This window comes from Montipora capricornis, chromosome 3 (genome assembly GCF_036669925.1).
Source record: "Montipora capricornis isolate CH-2021 chromosome 3, ASM3666992v2, whole genome shotgun sequence".
In the NCBI taxonomy this organism is placed as follows: Eukaryota; Metazoa; Cnidaria; class Anthozoa; order Scleractinia; family Acroporidae; genus Montipora; species Montipora capricornis.
Genome location: NC_090885.1, coordinates 75,679,850 through 75,689,849, shown reverse-complemented (window position 1 = coordinate 75,689,849; position 10,000 = coordinate 75,679,850). Strand labels below are relative to the sequence as shown.

The following is a 10,000-nucleotide window of genomic DNA, read 5'->3' as shown; positions in this document are numbered from 1 at the left end:
CATGCAGTCAATAATATCTGTTATTTTAATGTGTTACCGTCATGAAACTAGAATTGGAAATGTCTTTCCTTCACAGTGACATTGTTAAACTACCTGTACCGTAAGTGCTGTTCTTCTTAAGCAATATTTATTTATTTTTATTTTTAAACAATTTTTATTTGTGAAACAAACAACAGGAACACACCATCTACGCTAAACAACAAATTAATAAACGACTACGCGACCATGCCAACGAACGAAAACGCTACATTCCTTAAAAATTACAAACTAAAATTACACGTAAAAGAGTATTATCGACTTACAAAGATAATAAAGAAATATTAAAACAGTAAGCAGATTTAAAGTAGAACAGCCCAAGTACAATAATAACTAGGAAGTGCTTTTTGTAAGTGCACTACCCACTATGTCACCAGGTTGTATGAGTGTAAGAGTGTAAGAGTGTAATTTCGTGGTTTCAATAGGCCCGCAGCGCGTGCATAACTCACGAACATAAACAGGTCTCTTGGAAGAGTTCTTGAGTTTGAACAAAATGAGCCCCAAAATCGGTAAGAATTTGTGGCGCTGATGAATAATAAAGCAGCTGCTATTTCCAAAACCATGGAATAACCTGGTGATAGGAGAGTAAATGTTTGACTTTGCAGAAACCATGGTCAACCTCAAGAGTTAGGCGATTGTGATCTTTGTGTTGAATTCGCACATTTCTTTTCAATCTTCAAAACACTTGAAAGAAAAAAAACAAACAAACAAACTAACAAAACCAAAAACCCGGTGTCTTGCCTTCATTTTGACACAGAAGTATCCTTTGGTTTCGCGAGTAAACATGTCTGGGTAACTTGATCACGGCGCCCGCTGAATTCGGTGTCACTTTCGATTTTGCGATTTACTTGTGCAGCCAAAACTACAATAGAAAAATTGAACGTAGGAAAAATCTCCCAAAATATTTTTCGCTGATGGTAACCTTTTATTATTCTCTGTTGAAAATTTAAGTTGTTTTCGTGTCGTAAATTTTGTTGCTGATGGCAAAATATTTTATTTTCGATCGATATTTCCCGAAAACGTCCTTCTGCTCTTCCTAAAAACTGTGTATCAATCTTTATTTACTTTTGCATCAATATTTGTTTTGCATAAAACAGGCTAACAAATCTCTACCTTGCTTAGTTCGCATTTTTGAGCGTTAAAATATAATTTTCGGTCCTATGCTTCTGACGAGTCGTATATTTTGAGGTCACCCATCCAAATACTAACTCCGCGCAACTACAGTGAACTTGGAAATGATCAACATACCAGCCTCAAAGCCAATGTTTCTCGACTGCCTTTTATTTTCCTCAATCTTTCTGGATTTAGTACTTTACTAGTAACCACATGTCAAGTCAGGGAGCTATTTAGCTAACACATCTACCATGGCACTTTAATGATATACGGCACAAAAACAATATCGTGAACTATTTGAGCTACATATTATGCAAAGATAACTTGAATCTCCTGGAAGACAAAACGCAGCTCAGTTGACAATAATACAGCGCTGTGTTACTGCACTACCACACGTACGCAATGCGGACCTATTTTTTACAATTGCAAAACGAGAAGAAATTTTTTTTATTTTCTGCAGAAAATATAACATTTGGCAAAACGTAAACAAAACTTTAGTATCCGCCAATGCCTTGCCCTTTCATGCCAGCCATCTTAAGCAATATTTATGGTCGACAATTAAAGAGTCGAACGCTAATTCCGAACAACATCGTCCAGTCTACGATAGTCTGCCCACCGCTGACTGCTAGGTATAGAATCAATCGTATTCATGCTCAATCGAGTGTTTACAAAAGAGAGAGAGGTCAATGATACGCAAATACGTGGCCCGATTTGTCATTATGACAGTCGTCGATCTTAAGGAGGCTCAAACCAGTTTCAACACTCTCAACAAACTGTACTGCTTGGAAAGACTGAATCTACAAATAAAAATTCAGTTCACGATGTAACGGCAACGTTATTGCACCATATGAAACACCAAGATGCAATTAATGTGACGTAATAGGCTACCATGGCAACACAATTGGAAAATTTTAAGCTGGCTCTTAATCATATCTGGAGAATTGAGAAAAAAATGCTGTATCAGAATCAGGGACGGAACTAGGATAAATAATGACCAGTTTCCAATTCTAGGGGGATCCGAGGTCATGCTCCCCGGGGCGCTTTTTGGATTTTAACCCTCCAAAGTCCCGTGTTTTTGACCGATTTCCGTAAAACGATGGAAACCGGTATAAATCCGCCCCAATCTCCATCCCAGAGCTCTTCTCATGCTTGATGGCGGAGAAGAGATCTGGGGAGCCCTGAAACAAAGTGTCTTTTCACTGGTTTTCGGGAAGAACAATCAAAAGTGTCTCTTATTAGTGCATTCATGTTAGGACGAGGAGTAAGCAGGCACCGTAAGGTTGAAATAGAACCCTACGGCGCATGTTCTTCTGCATAGAGTTTCCCAGAGCCTTGGGTCGTTCCGAGGGTCTGATGACGAGAATGGAACCCGCCCCCCAAGAATGTGCAGAGCGTGCAATTTTCGGCCCGAGTGCGAAGTGCCATAGACCACTTTTGATATATTAAAATTCATCATGACAGCAAGGCCTAGAGGACACAAACAAAGAAAATTGAATGAACCCCCCCCCCCCCCCCCCACTTCCTCCGTCAATACTTCGTTTTTCGTTTATTCAAAGCTACACGAATAAGAGGAAAGTCGACACAGAGGTCGATGATGAGACGGGGATGAAACTGGAGACTTCCAGCCCAGAAGACACCGCTCATGCGCACTAACCGACTGAGGTACGCCTGTCAAGTTGAATTAAACATGTGTTAATATTGGTGGGATTTAGCATTGACTAGTCTCTTTTTCTTCAAGACGTTAATCGATATCTGTCGCTGACAGGCAAGGGATCAGGTAGAATCAAACAAATTTCTTTCATTTTTGGAAAAACTAAAAAATTAGCCGGTTGCCGTTTGCCACTTGCCGTAAAAGCGATGCTAACTCTGTCTATCGTCCGGCCGTACTGCTTAATTAAATCGTTGTCGATGTTTCTGTTGGTAACTTGGTTTCTTGTTTCCACGTGATGTTACTGCATGCCTAAACACAGTTGTCCTCAGCTAATCTTCCGAGAATGGAGCTGTGTTTTTGAGTGACTTGAGCAAGCCGGCCTCTCCATTTGTTTTGGTCAAGAAAAAATATTGATTGAATATACTGATATTGACTGAAAATGGTCCTTATGGCAATGTTTTCTTTAAAGTGGCCCCTACTTTTCGTGGCACCTGGAAAACACACTATATCAGCTTCAGCTTGAAGTGCAAATGCAAGGGAATTTTATTATCAAGTCAAATAATATGTTATGAATTGAGATTCCAATGCGATAATTGTTCACATAGCTTGCTGCCTGTTAAGATCTGCATTATGAAAGTTTGAATGTACTTCGTTTAAAGTTATTGGGAATTTATCACCTTTCCGGATAAAACTCTGATATTCTCTCTGATATGCCATTTTGTCCAAGCATTTACCCCTCAAATTCCATTGAATTTTGCAGATATTTGTTTGAGACGTAAAAATGCGGAGATTTATCGACTTTTTTCTTGATAGGTAAGGAAAATTTTCAAATCAAGGGTAACAATCTTCATCAGTGAAATTACAAGTTTTTATCTTTAAAATCGAATTCAGTTACAGCTAAAAACGTTAACGTGAACAAGAATGAAGAAATACTTTAAAACTCTCAACGCTTTGCTGAAGAAAAAGACCTTATTTGTATAATTTACATGTATAAGCAGATCTATTTACGTTCATTTCGAAGCGAAAGTGGCTTGAAGATGATCGATGACACATGAATGTAAAATAAGCACTTCCTCTTTGTATAAAATCTCAGTGTGTTTTCCATGATTAAAGAATATGAGAAAATGTAATTAGCGAACTATTATTGATGAAAAAAATAAATTTTACCTGAATCTCCTCTACGATTTGGCCGTGTGATATTTCAGCTAGTCAGCTGAAGGGAGGCTGTAACTGAAAAAGTGCGTAGGATAAAGAAATTAACGAAACTGAGGTCTCTAATAAAATGTATATCATAAAAGGTCTCACTGTGTCTTTCGTCGGAAACACTTTCCCCTGATTACAATTTTCCTCACTGATACCCAATTGTAGTCAAGTAAAAACAAGAATTGAAAAGAAAGAATTCAAGGGTTTGTTCTCAGCCGCGACTACCGACACATGCTGTCAAATTAAAAGACCCAAACAAAGAAATTGTCATCAATCATTGGAATGCTCTGAATTATGCAGCTGATGATCTTGAAGTTTTAGCAACCGACAGAACAAAGACCTCCGAATGGAAGACACCTGCTTTTTCAGAATCTGTCATTGAAATATCTTGATCGATTTGAGTCCTTTGTTTTAAGTGCTTTTTTCGCTTTCTACGTTTCAAAGAGACTGCAGGAAACGAATTCATTTGAAGTGAGTGCGAGATATCCCTCGCCCTTGCTGTTCTCTGGGGTTCTATCCGTTTATCACCTGTACATCTGCACAGAGTAAAGAAGTCTTGGCGGTAAATATAACACAAAATGAAAGATAAGCTCGTTTATTGTTCAAGCTCCAATTACTGAGGTCAGTGTCCCTTTAATTTCGTTACACATGTTGATGTGGTACATCTGTGTGTTTTTTCACAAGTAATAACTCGACAGAAATTAATGAAATAAATTTCATTTCGGGATATGAACCTGTTCATGCCATCTTTTGAAACAAAAACTGAGCTCGTTTTGATCTTTAAATATTGCATAGCGAGTGTTTTTTTTTTTAATTTGGGACTCAGCAAGACTCTTGAGATTCATCTGCTTGGAAATGATTCTAAAAACACAACTAACATAAAGGCCGCCGTTTTCTAACGATCCTACCCCAAACAAAACCCAAAATAAGATAATTGTCCAATTACAAGAATTATTCGTGAACAAAAAAGTCTGTCATTGTTGTCAAAACAAGTGCAAAATACCCATATCACCACGATCTGTAGATTCTATAGAAAAGCAGCTTCTTTTTTCAATGCGGGCTAAATGTGATTTCAGTAGGTGGAAAGCTAACAAGACTAATTATTCAATTACCAAAACAAATTCTAGAAGTGATCGATAAATTAAGCTGGTGATAATTTATCAGATATCAAAACGCAAGCTCTATTCAAGTCGTCAACGACTTCTGTTTCAATAAAATTTTAGAAGATTTCAAGGATATTTTTGAACATTTATAAAGCATTTCATTGGAAAAATTTCGAACTTTTCGAGAAGGAAATAATCATGCAAGTAAAAAAGAATGTAGGCAAAGAAGTAAAACTACTGAAAGACTCTTGATCTGTTTACAGAAATGCAGCCTTTACTTTCATTAACGGCTAAATACGAAAACAGCAAATTATTATTCAAGGACAGAGCAGTAAAAGAGTACCTCTTCGTGAGAAACAAAGAAAAAATAATAATAGTTATAATTTTCAGAATTATTTCCATATTATTTGTAAGTATTAATAATAAGAATATCGGAAAAACTGATGAAGAAATATCATGAACAACTGAGAATACCTGATGTCATGGGCACTGATTAGATGCTCCCATCCTCAGTCCATGATGAGCTTCGTGAAGAAGCTGAGAGTAAGCACGATGAGTGTACCAAACCGGAAAATCTAGGAACTGGGACGGAGCGAAACACATGCAATATTAACGAAACTGAGCGTCAATCTCATTTTGTCTGTAAATCAAAGCAAATAGCCGAACCAAATAACTCTTACCACCGAGTAAGTGCTCTTACAACCTCGCCCGGGCTTTCTTGGGTAACTGTGATACGAATTGGAATTAGCCACATATTTTCTCTTACTTTCTTTGCTCGAAATTCGCAGTTGTAATCAGCTGTGTTTCAAATTTGCATTTAAGTGTGTTAAAAAACCTAAACAACTAATTATCTCATTCTGATCCAAACAATTACTGACTCAGAGTAATAGAGCAATAACAGTGTTTAACAGAAATATTTCAACGTTTTTACAACGACGTCTTCATCAAACGTTTTCATACACGTCTGATGCGAACGTTTCCTGATAACGTTGAAATATTTCTGTTCAACAATGTTATTGCTTTGCGTTAGTAATTGTTTGCATCAGGTTATGCTTCCAGTTTTGGATTTGAATTAAATACAACATCAGCCTTAATAACGAAAAACGAGAAATTCGTCAACTATAGTCAACTTGTGGCTCGGGAGGAAATCTCGATCACTAACCGGTTTGGGCGTGTCTTTTTCTTTCGGGCAAAAATAAATTTGTTTGCTATCCGTTTGTTTCCCGACTTTAGTTTTTGTTGTTATTTATCTCCATTAACACCTTTTTTCCTTCATAAATTTATTACGTTTCTCATAAAAATCAAGGACCTATAAACAAATTCGGGTGCCCACTACTTTGAGCAAGCCAGGGTGTGTTAATCGCTTTCGAAAAAGGTAATCCAAATTTGGGTAATTCGACGGAACGCATTGGGGATATTACTCCAAGGAATCAAACACAGAAAAACAGCTTGACGGGCGGAACTTATCTTATTTTCGATCTCAAAATTTTCGTTAATGACCTCAGAGCGTGCAAGAAAATTTACTGGAACAACGACAGCCATACAGTTGCAACGTGCACTAGACAACATAGTGAATTTCAATTTGGTATGCTCTTGTTAACATTTTATTGTTGATTTTTAAGCTATTGGGACACAATTCAAGTGTTATTTGTATTTGTAGGAGCTATTTTTCACATTAATATCCTGGCTTGCGATCGACAATGTTCTGCTTTGTTGCAAAAACCCCAATTTCTACCACAGTTTTTGAGGAGTGCACTAATTAATCTGCTCTCCGATTGTTCTCTGCATGAAATTCAACGAAAAAGCAAGACCTTGCTGGTTCACAGTAATCATGATTTCATACACTGCAGAGCAATTTAGCTGAAATGTATTTAGACTGTCTCGGTTGTGGCCAACGCTTGTCTTTTCCGTGGTGATTTATGTGAAAACTTTGAAATTCAGCGGTTCAAATTTATTGAAGGTGTGCCAACAATTTACGAAGTGACAGATTTAAGACGCAGGTGACATTCTGATTGAAGAAGACTTTGATTGTTTGCGTGTAAATTATTGAACAGTTTCTGGAGAAGGCGCTATCGATGCTTCGAATTCGTTATTAGCGCTCTATTTGCTACATCAACAAACCGCCTTATTTTTCGCCACTTTATATAGGAAATCAACTAATGTTCTTGGTTGCTTCACACATAGTAACTTTCAATACACCATTTCGAGCTCGAGGGATCTCAATGTTGCTGTTGGACCTGTAGACCCTTAAAACAGAGGTAAATTTTTGAAAAATGATTTTTATTTTAATTCGTCATCTCAGACGCATCTGACTGTAGTCTAAGCCGCTTTCTTTATAAATAACGTCTACAGCATGAAAATGTGAAAATTCATTCTTAAAATGGCGTTTAATTGACACAATTTCTACCCTATAATGTTGAACTTACATTCGAATTTCGTATTTAGCGTCTTCGTGTGTCTTAAATTACCGGATTTTTAATATATTTTCGACAACGTTCTGAATATTAGATGTCAAATTATCTATAACTGTACAATAAGGTGGTAGAACTTTTATCAGTTATAAAATCAAGAATTTTGTATAATCTTTGAAGTTTAGTAAAAGGAAGAATAAAATTTCACGGCGTAATAAGGTCTACTAGAAGTACAATTTTGTTTTTTACTTCTGCCATGCCAACTGGAAGATATTTTACCACCGGCAATTTGAATTCGCCATTGCATTACTTCATGGTACAGCACTTTTTATCATTTGAACGACAAATAGGTGAGTGACACACTGCAGTGATACTGAAACTGAGTTCTTTCAGTGAAGGAAGGAAATGGAGGACATAGACGTGGGGAAACAACGTTACAAACATTACTGGCGAAGGTTCCAAACGCTGTGATATCAGTGTTTGGCAGTGGAGCGTTTTGTGACTGATTCCAAAGAGTTAAGAAACACGTACATTTTTTTCAAAAATGAATAATACTGATTTAGAAAACTGGACGGTATGTAACGGAGAATGAGCCGTGTTTCCGCGTTAAATATCACGGCTTTTAGCTCATTAGTTACGTTTATTCTGTAGTTTGCTATTTTGATATTGGTCTCGTCTGTTTTTGGACAGTTTGTTATTTTTTAAGGCTTATAACCTATACATCCATACACCAACATTTTGTTTGATAATAAGACTGCTGTTAAATTTTATTAACATTACGTATACAAGGCTTGGAACTACTAATACTCAAATTCTGTTTCAGATCTCACTGAGAAGGCCACTAAGAAATTAAAATCGCTTATCAACTCGTTTCGACGAGATTACAGTCATGAAAAATACCGAATTTACAAACTTAAACGGACCAGCGAAAGTTTAATGAATGGCTGGGCGTTAAAAGTAATTGTCATATTTGATGCAATGTTCTGTCTTGCTAGCAACTTCTTTGAGTTCATTTATCGTTGCCTCTCGCGGTTTGCAATAGATTAGCGATTAGCGGGTTTTAGAAAGAAAGTGGTTTGTCAAGTTTCGCGACACATTATACTGGCTACCTGAAGTTCTACAAAGCTTGTATCAGTTTTGACTGCATTACCGCGAGATGGAGATTACAACTTATCCTCTATAACTTGGCCTTCCGGTGAAAACTATTACGTGTCATCAGTGAAAAATAAACTCTGTATTTATTGCCGTTTTGAGGGTATAAAGTAGCGTCAAAACTGTTAGGGTTTGTGGCAGGTGGAACTATCAAAATAAATACAGATATTCATCACGTATTTACCCGAGAAAGTAAATTACCCTACTGTGATTTTGTGATAATGGCAAACCACGATTTGTTTTGGTTTAAAAAATAGCTTAGCCCTTCCATTCGGTTTTAGAAGTAAGTCAAGACCATGGTTATGAAGCCGTTTGGCGTGAATAGCATTTCTTAAAATGTGGCTGCATTTCTGTTAAAGGGTGACAGCGTAAATCCAGTTGGGGGGGGGGGGGGGGAAATAATTTTATAAATGCTGGCATTTTAGCAGTCCCAAGGCATTTGCAGTGCGTTGATAACTCTTCAGTTGATCAGTGCCCAACCGCGAAAGAAAATTAGAGCTTCAAGCTAAGGAGGGAAATAGTAGCAACCCATCTACTGTCATGTAGGCCAATCTTTCTTTCGAACATTTCTAGAGCCTTCTCGGTTCTTTCTTAATTTCAAAACACCTTAAATTTCACGGATTTGGTGATGTCATTTTCTTTTAGGTATTCCACTGAGTGGGAATAATGAGCTCATTTCCAAGATTAACTGTCACGTTCTTGACATTATTGAGCGTTGTTCCGCACGGATTGTGTGAGGAGTAAGTAGCAAATACCGTTTTAATAAAATCTGTTAAAAAACTTTTCCACCTTCCGGATTTAAATGGCCCCATAAACACGCACAAGCAGATGGATTTTTTGTTCAATGCACAGCGCTAGCCCGGATTGTTTAGCACAAAATCAGTCAGTTAAAGAAGGGAAGTTTTAATTTATTGGCGACTGGCGTTAATAGCGTCACCGGAGTGATTTGCGATAGTACACCTTTTGAAAACGCCCTTCTTAAAACAACTGAGAGCCACGTATATTTCGCAAAAGTGTGATAAATATCATATTATATCGCGATTACGTAAGAGACTACACCATTAATTTGTATTGTTATCATTATTATTATTTTTATTATATGGCTTGTGTTTGTAGCCAATATAACGCGCGCTCTGATCGGCTAATTGTGACTGAATTGTAGGGCAGTATTCTCCCGTAATTTCCACGGGCCGATTCATGACACTGAGACGAGCCTTTCTTTTCCAGTGACCCCGATGATATGCGAAGCAGCATGATCGAGGCTTACAACCTTTCACGTATAATAAACAAGAGCTTAACTGGTTATGATCGGAAGGTCAGGCCAAACGCTG

The 10,000-nt window shown here is 37.3% G+C and overlaps 2 protein-coding genes across 8 annotated transcripts in view; one reads left to right on the top strand and one right to left on the bottom strand.

Annotated features, from left to right (window-relative positions):
• The window catches only part of LOC138044179 (gamma-aminobutyric acid receptor subunit beta-2-like), a 21,138-nt gene extending 16,991 nt beyond the window's left edge, over positions 1-4,147 (bottom strand). Inside the window, exons 1-2 of one of the 2 annotated variants that reach the window (XM_068890868.1) lie at positions 4,106-4,147; positions 3,968-4,030 (exon numbers count right to left, since the gene is read on the bottom strand). The gene's annotated coding sequence lies outside the window, so the exon portion shown is untranslated. Of the gene's footprint in view, positions 1-3,967 lie in introns of both variants that reach the window. The other variant, XM_068890867.1, reaches the window with a different exon arrangement.
• LOC138044177 (gamma-aminobutyric acid receptor subunit beta-2-like) overlaps positions 1-10,000 on the top strand; it is an 18,001-nt gene that overhangs the window by 149 nt on the left and 7,852 nt on the right. Inside the window, exons 1-4 of one of the 6 annotated variants that reach the window (XM_068890862.1) lie at positions 7,049-7,106; positions 7,291-7,364; positions 9,315-9,409; positions 9,897-10,000. The exon at positions 9,897-10,000 is cut by the window's right edge and continues 71 nt beyond it. In XM_068890862.1, the coding sequence (XP_068746963.1) occupies positions 9,336-9,409; positions 9,897-10,000 (178 nt within the window). In that variant the 5' untranslated portion in view covers positions 7,049-7,106; positions 7,291-7,364; positions 9,315-9,335. Of the gene's footprint in view, positions 1-2,705; positions 2,812-4,373; positions 4,625-7,048; positions 7,107-7,174; positions 7,365-7,829; positions 7,868-9,314; positions 9,410-9,896 lie in introns of those variants that run through there. The other 5 variants (XM_068890864.1, XM_068890863.1, XM_068890861.1 and 2 more) reach the window with 5 other exon arrangements.